The sequence below is a fragment of the Epinephelus lanceolatus genome, chromosome 24, assembly GCF_041903045.1.
Source record: "Epinephelus lanceolatus isolate andai-2023 chromosome 24, ASM4190304v1, whole genome shotgun sequence".
Taxonomy (NCBI): domain Eukaryota; kingdom Metazoa; phylum Chordata; class Actinopteri; order Perciformes; family Serranidae; genus Epinephelus; species Epinephelus lanceolatus.
The window spans coordinates 21426752-21444319 of record NC_135757.1 but is presented as its reverse complement, the minus strand read 5'-3'; the positions used below and the strand labels follow the sequence as shown (position 1 = coordinate 21444319).

At 41.7% G+C, this 17568-nt stretch overlaps 1 protein-coding gene across 3 annotated transcripts in view; it reads right to left on the bottom strand.

Moving 5' to 3' along the window:
* LOC117250035 (nck-associated protein 5-like) overlaps positions 1-17568 on the bottom strand; it is a 253092-nt gene that overhangs the window by 152282 nt on the left and 83242 nt on the right. For all 3 annotated transcript variants that reach the window (XM_078165590.1, XM_078165589.1, XM_033615986.2), the window contains exon 3: positions 3105-3178. In XM_078165590.1, coding sequence (XP_078021716.1) covers positions 3105-3178 — 74 coding nt within the window. The remainder of the gene's footprint in view (positions 1-3104; positions 3179-17568) is intronic.

Below are 17568 nucleotides of genomic sequence, written 5' to 3'. Positions count from 1 at the left end.
CTTAAGCTGCCCTCTCCGAAAAAGCCCAGTCTGCTCTGATTGATTAACGTTTCGCACATTTTTTTGCCAAGTGTGTTTCCCCTGGTCTTGCCCTACTATACTGCGTTTGGCGAATACTTTTTACATGGAGGGTTCGCACTAGCCCTAGCACTAGCTAGGTGGAGCATGCTTGGGAACAAAAAAAAAAAAACACCATTATTGCAGCCATGGATTTTACTGTAACAGAGTATAGCGGCACTTGCTACTATAAAAAAAAAAAAAAAATCACCAATAAACCAAAATCTTAACAACCCACATGTTTCAGCAGGAATACAATCCAAAATCTGAGAGTTATGGAATTGGTGGCCAAGATTAAATGTTCCTTGGGGGGAAAAAAAAAAAAAATAATAAATATATATATATATATATATATATATATTTATATATATATAGGCATGTATATATATATATATACATGCATGTATATATATATATATATACATATATATAAACCACAACAAAAAGGAAAACAAAGAAGACAGCCCTGCCTGTTCCTTTGACACAACTACAAGGGTATTTGATATACTTACATCCCTAAAACTCAAAAAAGTAGTCCTGTTTAAAAAGAAGTCATGATTGTCAAACCTGCGTACTTCACTAGTGTGAAACTACCCCATAATATGATACAATGAGAGACATAAATGTAGTGGGTCAGTGGGTCATGAAGTAAGGATGCAGAGAACTAGAGGAATGTGAGGGCCTCTCTTTCTCCTACTGACAGATTGATAGGCCCCATATTCCAGGGGGTGGAGGGAGACATCGATAGCATCATGAGATGCTGCTTAATAAGGGAGAAGAGGCGGGTTTTTTGAATTGTGGTCTATGTTTTAGCTGAACAAAAGCCTTTGTGAAGTCATTTATCACTGTCGCCACTCTGAATTGACCAACACTGAAAAAGAAACGAGTGCAAATCCTGCCTGGTGGTACGTTGTTTCTAAAAAATGTGTGCTTTAAAAGGCTTTTCAAAGCACTAGCTGAAATTGCGAGGGTATCTTTATAATGGCTATTGCATCTCAACTGTGCAGAAGTCACACTTGTCACTGTATCCTGTGGAGGACAGAAGGAAGCATTGGTGCTTAATGGAAGCTGTCATTGTCTCCATATTCAGCACCTGCCCTCAGCCAACACAATTGCCAGAAAACATGTTGGCGTTGTATGTTGCAAACCAAAGATACATTACATTTGCACCTTGGCAAATATGTGGCTGATACATTGATACTTAATGTTTAAACAATGCTTCTTCGGCACACAAAAACACTTGGTTATGGTTAAGAAAAGATCATCTTTTGGTTTAAAATACCCAGTTCCGGGGGCAAAATCCTGGCTAGAAACACAGCAATGTCTTGATAAAAAGCAAATGATTTTTGTGCCACTGTTCCAGCAGAAAATGCAGCAACATCTACAGTAAATAGTAAACAACTGCTTTTTGTGGCACTATCCTGGCAGGGAATGCAGCGATGTCTCTATAAAAACCAACGGCTTTTTGCGCCACTTTTCCAGAAGAGATCGCTGTGATGTCCATAAAAAAACAATTGCTTTTCATGCCACTATCCTGACAGGAAAGGCAGCGATGTCTGTAAAAAATAGCTGCTTTTTGTGCCACTTTTCCAGCAGAAAATGCAGCAACATCTCAGTAAGAAACAACTGCTTTTAATGGCACTATCCCAGCAGGAAACACAGTGTTGTCTGTAAAAAACAGCTGTTTTTTGTGCCACTTTTCCAGCAGAAAATGCAGCAACGTTTCATAAGAAACAACTTCTTTGAAATTCAGCGATGTCTCTGTAAAAAATGACTGTTTTTTGTGCCACTTTTTGTCCCAGTAAGAAACAACTGCTTTTCATTGCACTATCACCACAGGAAATGCAGTGACTTCTCAGTAAAAACACAAATGCTTTTTGAGCCAGTATCATAGTGTAAAAACAGCGATGGATCGCTATAAAACACCCATGTTTGGTGACTAAAATGGTGCTTGAAACACAGCAATGACTCGCTAAAACACAACTGGTTTTGCTGTTTGTTGGTCTCCAACAGTGGTCTGCAGTTTGGCAGATTAAAAGGATGCACTTCATATGTCAGATCCTACTTCAAGTTTGAGCTAAGTTTAAACCAAACAGCATCTACCTGGGTGGTAGTAAATCCAGCTTTATTGTGATAGTAAAATACTCTCAGATTTACAAAGTAGAGGCCCATAAACTCACACCTAAACCTGCACATCAAAGTGTTGAATTAATGTCTGTAATATTAACAGAAAAGTAAAGGTAAGTATTGGTGATTGTGGGTAAGACAGTCACTCTAATCAAATGGAGTCACTACAAGGTCATGGCTTTGAAACCACTTGCTCCTCTGGCCCAAACACAGATCAGTCCCAACACAGACATTGAGTGGCCATTAGGTCACTCACCAAAGATGACTCCCCTGTCTTATAAAGAGGGGTGGAGATGACATAGACGAGAGGGTCATTCCTTTACACATCACTTCCTTTATTAAGGGGCTGCCCTGGCCTAGTAAAGGGGTTGGTCAGTGGTCATCCATCCCCCCAGCCACCCACCCTGAGACACCTAAACCCCTGTGTCCAACCCCCTGCCCCTCTCTGCTCACTCAGGGGGAAAATTACTTTGAGCCAGGGGAATACAGCTCCATTGAGATGGAGAGAGGGCTGTACAAAAGAGGCTGAAGTTTAAAAAATTGTCTCTTTTTTTTCTACGGGGGCAGTGCATCGCTGGAAGGGCTAGGACGATAGCAGCATGGAGGGGACAAGGTCATTAGATTGGCATCTCCATAAGCTCTTCATTCCCATTGTCTGGGCAAAATCTGCTCCAAAGGACCTCCATGAGAAATGCCCCCAGTCAACCCCACACTGTGACCAGAGTCTACCCTTTGTCTGACACTTTTTTAGTGTGCTTCCAACACAAAAAGCATTTCTCAAGAACAGCGTACAAAGCTTGTCTCGAGCTCAAAACCAAACAACATTGTTCTGCTGCCTGTGGTCGGGAATGGATTGCAGGCAGCTGCTGATGTCCTCTCGGCAACTAAACATCTGCCGAGAAATCTTAAGAAGCTCTTACCTTCGGACATTTCGGCGCTCCTCCTCAAGCTGTTTGAGAAGTTCATCGATGCATTTGTTGGCATCCATGTATTCCTGTCAGGAAGAGATGAGAAAAGCCAAAAGTAAACAATGGTGTCATTGTGCAAATGATCATACGGAGTACAGGCCACCAGATGATGTGTTTGGCTCTTGTGCTGTTGCTTAAACTAAAAACTAAACACAGATTAACGCATTTTTGTATGCTTGCCACCACTGACATAGAGTACAGAAGCGGACTGAGAGAGGCGCCTTTCTCTGTCTCTTGCGCAGTTTCCCTCAAAGGCAGACAAAACTCAGATCAAACTGTAAAACTAAGCAATGCTGATCAAATTTAAACTAAGATTATGCTACTTCATTGCCTATTTCTTGCCCAAATGTCTTAAACATATTTCAGCTCACTTAAAAAGGATACTTTTTAAGATTCTCAACCAGCTTTGTATCATAACAATGTGGGTAGTACGTGTAAATGAACCGTGATAAATTCTCCACCATCTTGCCAGCACTCAGATGTCCCTGCTCAACTCCCAGCTCAAATCTGGGAGCGCATTTCACGTCATCTGGTGGATTTGAACTGGCTTTTGGGCTGTTGCTCAAACTACAGATCATATTCTCATATGCCTGCCACCACAGACACAAAGAGTACAGAAGTGGATCAAGAGAGAGCTGCTGTGGATGACGCATTTCACATCACACAGCTGATTTTATGGCTGTTGCTAAAACTATAGATTGTCTGCACCACGGACACAAAGAGTAAAGAAGCGGATTGAGAGAGAGATGCCCCAGATGATGTGTTTAACATGATCCAGAGGATCTGAGGTGGCTTTATGGCTGTTGCTAAAACTATAGATTGTACTTCCTACTTCGTACTTTCATATAACCCAGCGAACTTAAGCTGGCTTTAGGGCTTTTGCTAAAACTATACATTGTCTGCATTTTCATGTGCCCACCACCAGGGACACAAAGAGTACAGAAACGGATCAAGAGAGGTCAGGTTCAGCACAGTGCCTTCTCATAGTTTTCTACCTCTTGAGCAAAAGCAAATGCCATATCCCTTTTTCTGTTTTCTCTGGTCATGTAGCACCAGCTTTAAAAGTATTTGCATCTTTGTACTTCATAGATAGACCACGTTGATGAAAAGACCATCTTTCCTGCAGTGAAATACTTCTTTAAGTGGAAACATGAGCAGATCCTACCAATCCTAAACATTATCAACAGAGCCTGATGCATGAGATGCTGCAAAATCATGACTGGACTGTGCATTTCTGCCACTATGTTTCCACACGAGTGTGAAGAACAAGCGACACAGAACAGAAGAACTTTTGAAAAAAAAGTGCGATTAATCAGTTTAGTCTCTCTTTCTCTCTCTCTTCCCTCTGCGTGTAACTCCAGAAGCACCTCTGGGTAACTTCTAACGGCTGGCCCAGCTGTGTAATGTCAGCTGGGAATAGCCCACACTCACAAAACGTGCGCTACTGAGTTACAGCACGGACGAAATGAGCTAAGGCTGAGAGCAGAATGGAAAAAACAGATGTCAGGATTTCTTGGCTATGGCCTAATGATTTGCCTCTTAGTGCTCTGACTACATAAAGCAGGGGGAAGGGGGAAGTGCGACTGTAAGAAATAGGCCACATAGGCATCATACTTCAACCATCTGGGTTTTCAAATATTTGAGGTCTACCTACAGTACATAACACGGCCGGTTGTGACTTGACGTTGTCAGATCAGTGCGGTCAGACTGAAGTTTCAGACTAATTAATTAGATGTTAGCTTGACAGCTCATGACGCATCTCCTGGGTACACGGTTATCTCAGTGGGACAGATGCCCTTCATTGATTTCTAGACGCTCTGGTCATGTGCTGGCAGGGTGTAATTGAATAACGGGGATTCCCATGAAGAGGTCACTAGGCCAGGAATCTCACTCTAAGAGGAAAAAGTAGTATCTGTGAGCCATTTATTTATGTGCCCTCTCTTTAGCTCACATATTCTGTTGCCTGCCCCTGAGCATCTATTTTTCTTTGCTGCTGCTGTAATCTCACTTCTCTAATTAGTCGCTGGCAAAAATAAAGCCCATCTGTGAAACACAAACACATTCTTTTGAAAAATAACATTTGAAACCACAGGAAATCGAAAAACAAACACTGTGCCTGCAACAACTTTTTCAGAGGACCCCCCGTTGTTACACCATGACAATGAAGCATGTGCACAAAAAGCAGTTAGGTCTATATGGAAATGTGACTTTTGGAAAAACAACATCAAAACAGACATGTCAAAACAATGCACATTTCCGGGGAACCGCAGTGTGAATTTAAAATGCAGCCACAAACAGCAACACAACAAACAACAGCCTCAGAGATCGCCTGAAATATGTTTATAACCCCCTTTACACCTCACATTAAAATGCATCTCAGATCCGAATTGTATCTTAGTATAATTTAACCACTGACTGTGTAAAATAAAGGACATAGCCAGTTTTACTGTGATGTCACCCACTGGTTTGTGGACTCCCGTTTTGAAGTCTCAACTTTGGAACCTTATTTTTTTGGAGGCAGAAGTGACCATATTTGGATGAGAGGCAGAGTAAGTAGACTTAAAACCATGAAAACAAAATACTTACCTTTTATTGTTGCCAGGCAACTACCCCATCACGTCAATCACTCCCGCTTTTTTGTCTTTGTTTTTTTCTCACAGTAATTATTATCTAGTTATCAAAATGGACAAGCAGAGAGTACATGCTGTAGCGCTGGTTGAGGCAGTCAGCAAATAGTTTGTTGGGCACAGGGAAACAGATTTGTATGGGTACATGAGACCCTAAAAAAGAGAATGGATCACAGGGAGTACCACCAGTTGGTCCAGGAGCTCTGGCAGTTTGACAACCTGCTGGCTATCGTAAGGCCGTATAGCTCTTGGTATCCAGCCACTGCTACCACCAGTTTCTCCTCCTTTGTTTACCAACTGTAAACTTGTTGTCGTGACCACCACAGAAGACCATGACAATGGGAAAAAAGATGATGAAAAAAGAGATGACATATGGTGCCCTGCATTTCAGTTTTTTCAACTCAAGGAGTTCAGAGTTAGAGTGCACACCAGGCGACTAGATCAAAGAAATGCAAGGTGGGTCGCAACACAACACAAAAATTACAAAAGCTGCCTCCAGCTGCTAAAACACTTGTGTGATCGGCGCTTCAGTGGAGTACAACGAAACACTGAACAAGACCTTTTTGGCAACTAAAATTTAACAATTCACTTTCATGAACTGAAAAAAACAAACAAAAAACAAACAAACACTGAGATAGCAAAAGTTGGTCTGTAGAAATTGACTACTTCTTGGAGCCAGCCTCAAGTGGCCATTAGAGGAACTGCAGTTTTTGGCACCACAGCACTGGCTTCATTTACAGCCCCAGAGGTTGCCACCTGAAATTACCCTGATTACATTTAAACCTGGTATTAATGTGCTTCCAGTGTCCTGACTGACACTGGAAGCATTGACTGATCTGACTGAGATCCAATCACTCTGTCCACCTCAAACAATGGAACGTTACTATTCTCATTCATGTGTGTCCAAAAGAAGAAGAAGAAAAAAAGTGAAGCTGCACCATTGCATGAACTTTTGCTTGCTTTTAAAGCAGTAAAAAAGCCATCTTCAGCAACTGAAATTCTGAAAAGGAAGTCTGAGGAGAATGCTGTTTTATTATGCAGCTGCTTTCATTTCAACTGTGGTGGGTGCTACCACTGTCCAGAGGACAGTCTGGATGTAGGAACACAATCAAAACTGGTGGGAGAGGATAGTGATGGTGACCTTTACAGATGGAGACTGGGTGCCAAACCTAAATAATCTCTCCTGCTGCTTTTTGGCTAGGAGCTTAGTTCTCTAACTGGGTAATGGTGTAGATGTATACGGGGGCTAGGATAGGGATGTATAGGACACGTCCTACTCAATAGAATATGTGCATTTGTCCTTTTATTTCAATGGACTTCTAGAATGTGACTCACAGACACAACAATACCTTTAGTAAAGCTGGTGTTGGCAACATGTAGCCTCAAAGGCAACAGTTGCTTTGCAATAATTTGCCACACAACGGAAAGAAGAAGAGACGCGGTTATGGACCGTTGAAGCAGGAAGTACCATATTTCCACCATAAATTGTTGCAGAAAAGTCATAAACTAGTTTATAAAAAATTTACCAGAGTGCAGGAAATGAAGTGTTTCAAGCTCAGAATTTTTTGAGGGGTACCCCAAACCCTCTGCTTACTATGTGTCCCCACAAATGTTGAAAAAATGCCTACACCCTTGCACCCAATTAGGTATTTTCACCCATGTAGTTGTTTGTGAATTGGAAACACATTTGCACTTGTGTTAGATGTGGTCACAATGCATCCCTGACCAATGTCTAAGGGTCCTTTGGTCGATCTGATCACAATCTATCCTCAATGCATTTTAGGTGCATTTACACCTGTACTGTCATGTGGTCAAGTAAGGGTGTATCTTCAAGCCTTTAACACAGCCCAAGAACTTTTAATACTTGCCTAAGAATTGATTCTGACCTCCCTATGACCCGTCTTTGGAGCCAGACCAGACTTTAAGTACCCTTGCTATCACTGCATGGGCTTTTTTTAACCTGTGGCCTTGAGAGTAAACTTACATTAGGCCAGATGTTCAGAAGCATGAGCTGCTTGTCTTAATACAGTAAGTGCAGTTGTTTTGTCTTCCCCCTCCTCTTGGGGTGCCGCTCCCCCGTTGCTGCTTCTTGAGCAATTATCGAACTTAATCTCACATCTGAGACAGCCACTCGACTCAAAGACACCCATCACCACCAGCTTGCCCCTTGATGCCAGCAGAACATGGCAAAGGCCCAGGTATCCTGCCGAGTCGCCAGTCAAGGGCACTCTGGGTGACCATTAGGCAAATAGGGGCCGACGCCAGAGCACAACAACAGATCGATGCTTCACAGTGTGATGCCACATTTTCCAATTCCTGTCAAACTTTCCACTATTAAAAGAAAATGACAACAAAATAATCTTTTCATCATCTCTTCCATCATCATTAAATTTGACTTAACCAGTGTGACAAATCTTTCGTGTTTGGAAAGCAACCAAATGCAGTGTTGAACAACAGTGCCCCAGAGCCATCTGCTAGTCTCACAGTGCCACAGCACACAGCCAGAATGCCACTCACAACAAGCTGGAAGGCCATTAGTGCTCAGCTAAGTTCCCAAAGTTAAATTTACTGTCGGCTCCAACAGCAGCTAATCAATAGTGAACTAGAATTACCACTTTGCAGTCGTATGCCTCAGTTACAGTTTACATCCATGTCTGTCCTGACTCACATGTAGCCATGATAGTTGACATCCTTCAAATGTTGCTGCAAAGAAGTTAAAAATTCTAAAACATGGATGCCCAACAGTCCTACACTGTGAACACAGCCACCATGGTAAGGAGGGGGTTTGTCAACTCACGTTGCGTGTGTCTGTGTAGGAGCCTAAATGAATACTCCATGAAGTATCAGATGACATGGTTTCATCAATGTTATCATAGCTTTTTGGTACACAGCAGCTACCGTTTTTGCAATTCGCGTCTGAAACAGTGAGGCGCTAGAGTGCGCTATCCGTTTGAATGCAATATACTATCTCAACACTAGATGGGAGAAATTCCTACACAGTGCCCGTTTAAGATATCATGCCCATGAGAAGCAGAAAGACACAAGGTTACAATGACCTTGACCTTTGACAACCAAATTGTAATCACTTTATTGTTGAGTCCAAATGTGAGCCAAATTTGAAGAAAATCCTTCAAGGTTTTTTGAGATACTGGATTCACAAGAATCAGATGGACCTGAGGTCACAGTGACCATGACCTTCGACCACGAAAATATAATCAGCTAATCCTTGAGTCCAAGTGGATGCTTGTGCCAAATTTGAGAAATTTCCTTAGGGCGTTCTTAAGATATCATGTTAATGAGAATGAGACGGACACAAGGTCACAATATGACCTTGACCTTTGACCACCAAATTTTAACTAGTTCATTATGAAGTCCAAGTGGATTTGTGCCAAATTTGAGGAAATTTCCTCAAAGTTTTATTTTGGGATATCGCATTCATAAGAATTAGACAGACGCAAGGTTAGAGCAGCTTTCACCTTTGACTGTCAAATTCGAATCAGTTCATCCTTCAGTCCAAATGGACATTTGTGCTTAATTAAAAGAAATTTTCTCAATGTCGTTTTTAAGAAATTGCATTAATTCAGACGCAAGGTCACAATGACCTTGACCTTTGACCACAAAATTGTAATCAGTTCATTGTTGCATCTAAGTTTGGCATTTATGCCAGATCTGAAAAAAATTCCTTAATGCATTCTGCAATCTTAGGATATCATGTTCATGAGAATGAGATGGACGCAAGGTTACAATGACATTGTCCTTGGACCACCAAATTCTAAATAATTCATTGAGTCCAAGTGGACGTTTGTGCCAAATTTGAAGGTGTTCTTAAGATAAAGCTTTCACAAGTTTGGAATGGACGTACACACAGACGGATGGACAATCTGAAAACATCATGCCTCCTCCCATAGCTGTTGCCGCTGCAGAGGCATTAAAACCACGACAAATGATCATGCTCATGTTGCTCTTTTGAATTCATCCTAACTTAGTGGGTGGATGGAACGAACAGTGGTGGCTGTGGCTCTGAAATGTGTTTTGCAGAATGTCTTCCAAATATCAGAGACTTGTGTTCAGCACTAACAGCAAGGCCTCATGCATTATTAATTACAGAACACAGTCACAACCTTCATTCTCACTCTGCCGTCTCATCAAGAAAAATGTGTGACTTTTTTTTCTCAGACTGTCTGGGGTAAAATGTCTGTCTCCGAAGGACCATTAGCAACACAATCCCATAATGACTATGGCTGCCTCACAAAGGGGAACCTTCTTCGTGAAAGCCCCATGTCAGGGGAAATATTTACAGGCCACATCAAACGTTAAGTAAAGCTGCCTAAGTCTGTGTTGTCATCGCACAGACCTCTCCTAATGACAGGGCACTGAAATAATCCTCGGCGCACATGAGGAATGCAGGGAATGCGGCATGCTTGTTGTCATGTGAAATGGCAGGGTATTTAAAGCAGAGATTTAAAGCATGACTCACGTATGTAATGCCGCATGTTATATCTTCAGCCAAGCATTATTTTTGACGGTTTTACAGCGCGAGTGAAAGCTGCAGTGTTCCCACGAGGCCCAGGTGCTCACGTGTAGACTGAAAAAAATGCTTAATTTATCGACTGGAGACTGTATCGGGGGCAAATTTCTCAGGATTGGTGCACTACAGCCAAACAATTCCTTACAGTAGTTAAAATGTCCTGAGAGCTGTAAGCTCATAAGGAGTGCATAATCACCTCCAAAGCAAACTAAATTATAAAGAGGTTTTAAAAAATCCTAATACACTTTACTAGATAGCAAAAATGGACCTTCAGGATACTCTGAGGTGAATGAAGCTGAATTAGGTGGGTTTCTAATCAGCATGTAATTTCTATTTAAAAGAGTATCTTTTTTCTCTTTTTTCTATCTCCAGATAACCTGGACCCTGTTGTCTCATGTTTTTGTGTCTAAGTCTCTAATGGGGACAACAATTTTTGACACTGGTCCAGTATTGAGCAAGACAGCCAGCTGCTGCAAAACCAAAAGTGCTTGTTTTTGCCACTGACAGGCTCAGATTAATATTGTAACTGTCTGACAACATTATGGAAAGGATCCCTACAGAGATAGACCTTTTTGTTAAAGAGTAAGATACTCTTTGTTTAACCAGAAACAGCCCCAAATTGCCATTGCCAAGCCCACCAGACTCCAATTTAATAAACTGTTCTATCATTGTAAAACACACTTCATTCAAAGTCAACAGAAACAAAATAAAATTCACAAAAAAGTCTTGTTTTTTTTTTTTTTCACTGTTTCAACAATTACCAGCTCTGGTTTAGTTCAAATAAACTCTTAATTCACACAATCAAATGTGACAATATGCTGGCTCTATACACGTTAAAATTACAGCAGCCTGTTTTGCAGCTTGAGGCAAAGAGAACAAACCTCCCTGAGCCAGCATCAATGACAAACAGAAATGACACTGAATTCAGACACAACATGAAAAGGAGAAGCTGGGGTGGAGGGAGGTCGCAAAGCGGTTTGCAGAGGAAGCAGCAACAGTAGGCAGGCCAGAACAGTTTAAATAGGGCGTCCTGAATGAGATTCGCCAATTGGTTGCGTAGAAAGGAATCATGTGATCTATCAGCTGACTCTCTTCCATCATTCTGCTACTCCATCAGTTGTTTGGACTGTTTGAGATCAGCTGATGTAGCTGGGATGTGAGCTGATGTAGCTGTCAGCCGTTTTTTCAGGGTTTCAGATTTTCAGTTATTCTAAATTTTTTATCTTTATTTTATTTGTCCTGCACTTGACCAGCTCCCTAAAAAAATTCTCAGTTGCGTGGGAGTAAATTTACTTTTTGCCTCTGAAACTGTATAAAGATGTACGGAAAGGTTACCCATGGTGGCTATTTGGTTGCAGATGAAACGCAGTAATTCAATAAATACCAGCATCTGACACTATATAGATTTCTGCTGTTATGATGTGAGCAGGGGCTAAGCTAGGGTTAACCTGGCAGGTAATGTGTTTGCTGATGTTCCTGCGCTGTGACCGCTGCTTCTCCCTGATGTTTATCCGTCCATGTTTACTCATCTGTGTGAGAGCATTTGATAAGAAGGCGCTCGGTAGCTGCTGAGGGAAGAGGCCTCCCTCCCTCTTTCCCTTCTTTCCTCCTTCCCTCCCTCCTGTGTGGCTTGAGTCCCACATCCAGACCCCTCCAACTGCTCATGTGCCTTTATGAAATTTTAAAATATGAGCGCCGTCCCCCACTGCTTTGGCACTGAGGGGCAAGGGAGGGAAAAAAACACACACACACTTCTGTTAAAAGCCTCACAAACAGACAGACTGACTGACACACAAACCAAATGCAATCTGGTTAAGATTAATGGTCCAGATTTTTCAGTAATAAAACATCAGATGCATTATTCATTCATTTGAGGCTCGCTTGCACACTTTCACACATTCTTGAAGATTAAGAGGGATGGATTCACATCCTAAAAAAGCGTCTGGTTCTCATATAGGCCTCTTTGGAGTCAACTGGAGAAAAACAAATAAACCTTAAGCTAAAAAACTCTGACCTAGTTGCAGCCGAGGTCAGAGTGTGTTCCTTGAAGTCCTCGCCATGATGGGTTCCCTCCACCACCTTGATGTGTCTATAGATCAGAGGCCAGCATTGCAGATAAGACACCTTGCAGAAGCCTGCAGTGAGCTCAGGGGATAAGACCCTGCCAAAGACAAGGTCACAACCTCTACCCACTCTATCTCCGACCTACCTCTGCTCACCACAAACACTCTGATGACATGCTAGCGTGGCCACAGAGACTGTAAAACCAACTGAGCTGCAGATTTGATAGAAAGTGGAGCTCCCACGTGGGCTCCTGAGAGTCAAAGGTTATGCCAATAGAATGTAAGATTTCTTTCTGGGTGTATTTTTATGGCACACTTGAGAATAAATTATGACAGTGACTTTTCAAGGAGATATCACATCTGATGCGGCTGTTAGTCTTGGCTTCCTGCCAAAGATACAACTGGGTTTGTAGCCAAACGCTCCTGCCATCCACTACTCCAAAGTTTATGTGTATGTTGTTAGCAAATTTAATCAGCATCAATGAAAATGTATTCCCGTATGCCAATATAATTAAAAATGACCCTATCGCGGTGCAGTAATGAACTAATCAGTATGAGTAATGGTCAGACCTGTCTCTGCTTGTAGCAGGTCCCTGCATATCAACCAGTTAAATTCATTAGTCTTATCAGCATGTTTTGAGGCTCTGTGCTGATGATCCTTAACTCGTGGGGTCGTTACTTACATCCCAAAGACCTGGTGTCATAGTATCAGGCCAGCCATCGAGCTCTCATATCCTCCGAGCCTGATAACTCAGCCGATAGCCCTGCTTTTTATCAGCGGAGGGGGCAGCCACTCGGGTTAATACGTGTGATTTTTCAATTGGGGAAAAGATACTGAGATCTGTGTGCTGTCAGCTTTGTGTCAGGGATGGAGGTAATCCTGGATGTTTTTATCATGCTGCAGACACACAAAGAAGAACGACTGTTTCCTGTACTGCAATAATTTGATGAATTGAAGGAAATTTGATTCAAGTTTGCCTAACAGTAATCACAATAGCTGCCTCACTTGCTATTTAATACTATGCAGGATTTTAATTAAAACAAACAATGGGTCTCATTCATTACATGGTAGTAAATCTGTAAGTAGATTTGCACATAAAAACCTTGTTACTAAAAACCTACTTCAGATTCATGAACGCTGCAGAAAACTTGTATTTGTAGGCACAGGTGTATGTTCATGAGTGCCAATCAATCGTAAATTGATAGTGCACTCCCGCTAGTCAGGCATTAGCGTACATCCCTGTCCTTGAACAGTCAGCGACCACCATATATAGAGGTGAAAATTACTATGGATAGGTGCGTCCCATTGACCTGTGAACATGGAGAGAACAAAGAAAATTTTGTATTAAGTTGAATTAAATAACTCATTCATGTTTCGAAGAACCCTAATCTGACATTACATACATTGCTAATCTCATGTCATGTTTAACTTACATGTTTCATAGGCATTTGTGTATTGTGACAAGAGACAAGCAATATTTCTGTGCAATATCTTATTTACAAAAACACTACGAGCAGTCAGAGGCAGGTGTAGATTTTGTTAGTACCCACAAAAAAGATCGGAGCTACTAACATATTGATTTGAATTTCCTTCTGCGAACAGTTTACACACAAATTCCTTCTGCTCACGTTTCATGAATGAGACCCAATGTATAGACTCATACAGAAGAAATCCCTCTCAGTCTTCACTTATGACTCTGTGTGGCGGTGTATTCATCTGCAAAAACTCCCCTCTGCCTGTATTTTCTTATTTTCTTCTCATGATGCTGTGTTAAGGACGTTTCTGGGCAAACCGCTCAGGTGAGGTCGGGACCAGGTGCCAGACCACAAGCAGCATGCAGAGCTATGAAAATCAAGGACATAGCGCAGAAAAAATAAAAATGTAGCAAGGCGACACGCCAAGTGGAGTCAATCTAGTGTTGGCTTTTGCTTTTAATTTCACTTCTGAAACTGTAAGCAAACAGTAACCCAGAGCTCCTGCATAGTGCACCTTAAAGCTACAGTCCTTACGTTTTCAGTTCTAGTTAATCTGGCAATACCACAGAGCCACTCATTAAAACTGATCAGCTGACCATGTCTTGTTTTGTAGATACTTGTTTTGTAATTGCAATGATAAATACATTGCCTCTTCTGCTGCTGCCTGACAATAAAAGCCACCTTTTGTTTCACCAGCCGAATGCTTTTAGTGTGAAGCAGCTGCAGTAGGAGGTACACAGCATAAAGTCATCGAAGTAAACAATGAAGCTGATATTGATGAGATAAAATTCCACACAGTAATGCTGATGAAGGCAAAAAAAATCCAGCAAGGAGAATGTCCGACTCTAACACAAACAATAAAAACTTAAGAGGTAATTGCACAACAATGCCATCCATAGACGAGGTGAGATTTCACAAAAATCTCAAGAATTATAGTTGCCTAACCCCAAACATTCCTTCACCATAGTGTAACCCTTGTTATAATATAATAAAGCACAGGTAATTAATAAACTGTAATGAGGAATGGACCAGTAACAGAAGAATTTAGATTTGTAAGAGCCCTTGGTATTGAATTCAGAAGACACAAACAACAATGGTTTGAGGTTTTGTGTGTAACTTGTTATTATATAATAATAACACAATGAAAACACAACAATTTATTGTAAACAGTAATTGAAAAATAACAAACAAAAATAATAAAGCCGGCAAAAATAAAACCCTTTTTCCCAGAGTCAGTGTTGGGGCCCTTGTTGCTTTCTTCTATTTTTTTCCTTCTTCACTCAGTGTCAACGTATCAGTGTAAGTGTTTGTCCTACCACACCGTCCGTGCGACAGGAAGATCAGGAGTCCGTCACGATTCTCCAATTCGATACCAGTAGTTCACTGCGGCTCGCCACCCAGCTCACACTGGGAATCCTGAAATCTTGGGATCTGGAACAATCCCTGGAGGCCTCCCACGAATCCAACAGGAAGCGTTGCAATGGATGGTGGAACGTGGATGCAACCTCTTCTAACGACGTCATCCAACAAAAAACCTGACCGCTGAATCACTATGTGCACGGGCTTTACAAAGTTTCACCCCACCAGGTCGGCACAACCACTTTGACTCTCGCGCTGCTCCGGTAAATCACCACTCATTTCAATAGTTTTCCTTCTCTGAGCTCGCACGAGGCCGCAGCATGAACATGCTCTGAAGCAGGATATCACGACAGGATGATTAACTCATATCGCAGCGGTGCCTGGACAGCGTGACGTGTGTGGTTGTGCTGCTGCCGTGGTCCTGCCAGATGCTGCTGCTACTGACATCATTAGTCATTAGTCATACTTCTACTGTTATTATACACATATGACTATTGTCACACATGTATACTGCCAGATATTAATACATACTTTCAACATATTGTACCACAGTAGCCAGAATTATAACTATAATATTATTACTTTCAATAATGTTGTTGTAACCTACTGTCATTACCTGCATCTCTCTCTCTGTCTCTCTCTCTGTCTCTCTCTCTGTCTCATTGTGTCATGCGGATTACTGTTAATTTATTATGCTGATCTGTTCGGTACGACATCTATTGCACGTCTGTCCGTCCTAGAAGAGGGATCCCTCCTCAGTTCCTCTTCCTGAGGTTTCTACCGTTTTTTTTCCCCGGTAAAGGGGTTTTTTTGGGGAGTTTTTCCTTATCCGCTGCGAGGGTCATAAGGACAGAGGGATGTTGTATGCTGTAAAGCCCTGTGAGGCAAATTGTGATTTGTGATATTGGGCTTTATAAATAAAATTGATTGATTGATTGATTGATGTCAGACTACCGAGCTGATCACCTGGGGCTTACACAGCTCGCTGATTGGCTAGGTGGGGAAACCCCGTGCTAGACTGCATTTGGTCATGTACAAAACATTTTTTTCTTCTTTTCTCCATTTTAACACTTCTAAGACACTTTTAACAGTTTTTATGCATATAAATAAACTTCCATGAATTATTTATGTATTTCAAAATAAAATTAATTATTTTACAGATTCTTAGTAACTGCTTAATGAACTGTTCATCCCATAATTAAAATGAATTACGTTACGGGAGAATTTTAACAAAACAAAAGAGAATGTCATTTCAGGACCTGGGTTACAATAGTCTATTTGCAATAACCACAATCTTTCTGTACGGCTGTCGGGGCAAAGGAATTTCCCCTCTCAACAGCATGATATGTGGTATTACCGCCATTTGTGTCTGTTTTTGCAATTTAAATAATTTACCCTGATTGTAGTGCTTTATAAATAAGCTTTATCTTTTGGCTATTGTTAGGTTTCTTGTTGCTTTTGGTTGTGTCTGGTTGCAATGATACAAAATATCCACGGATGTAAAAATGTCGGCACAAGGCAGAGTGCTTGCTCTGGAAAAAGGAAGCGCTGGAGCACATTGGAAGGGAAGACAGACCTGCCAGTTTATGTGGGTTCAGTATTAATTTCTATTCCATTGTTGTTGTTGTTCAGGGATGTATGGTTAGTCTCTGTGGTATTTGTACCACCCCTCCTTCGATCCTGCGATCAGAGTAAAACGGCAAATATGATGCACTCAGAGCAGAATAGATGCTCAGCGCCTAGTCAAGCCGCTTGCACTTGTAGCATAGTGTAAATGCACGGTGCTCCCCTGAAAGAAAGAAATTACATGAACATAGCAGGTGAAGCAGTTGCTTGCCACCCCCCATAGCTGGCTTGTCAATAGAGCAGTACTGCAATACTGTGGTTATTGTGACATATATGCATCATTTCCTGTAAATCACTTGTGCATGGGTGCAATTTAAATATAGTATGGGAATGGCAGACTGTGCCATAAACAATAAAAACTAATTGAGCATAGTGTTAGCTCGGGAAGGACACAATGTCCAGCTCAGCTCACATCCCAGCTACATCAGCTGATCTCAAACAGCTCAATCAACTGATGGAGCAGCTGATTGATGGAAGGGAGTCAGCTGATAGATCACATGATTCCTTTCTATGCAACCAGTTGGCAAATCTCATTCATGGCGACCTATTTAAACGGCTCTGGCCTGTCCTTTTCATGCTGTGTCTGACTTATCAATGTAATTTCTGTTTGTCAGTGATGCTGGCTCTGTTCTGTTCCCAGGGGTCTTTGCTGCTGCTCTTCCTGCCTTAGGCTCTCCATGTAGGCGCGTGGAAGGGCAGGGAGATTTGCTCTCTCTGCCTTAAGGCTTTCCTCGTTT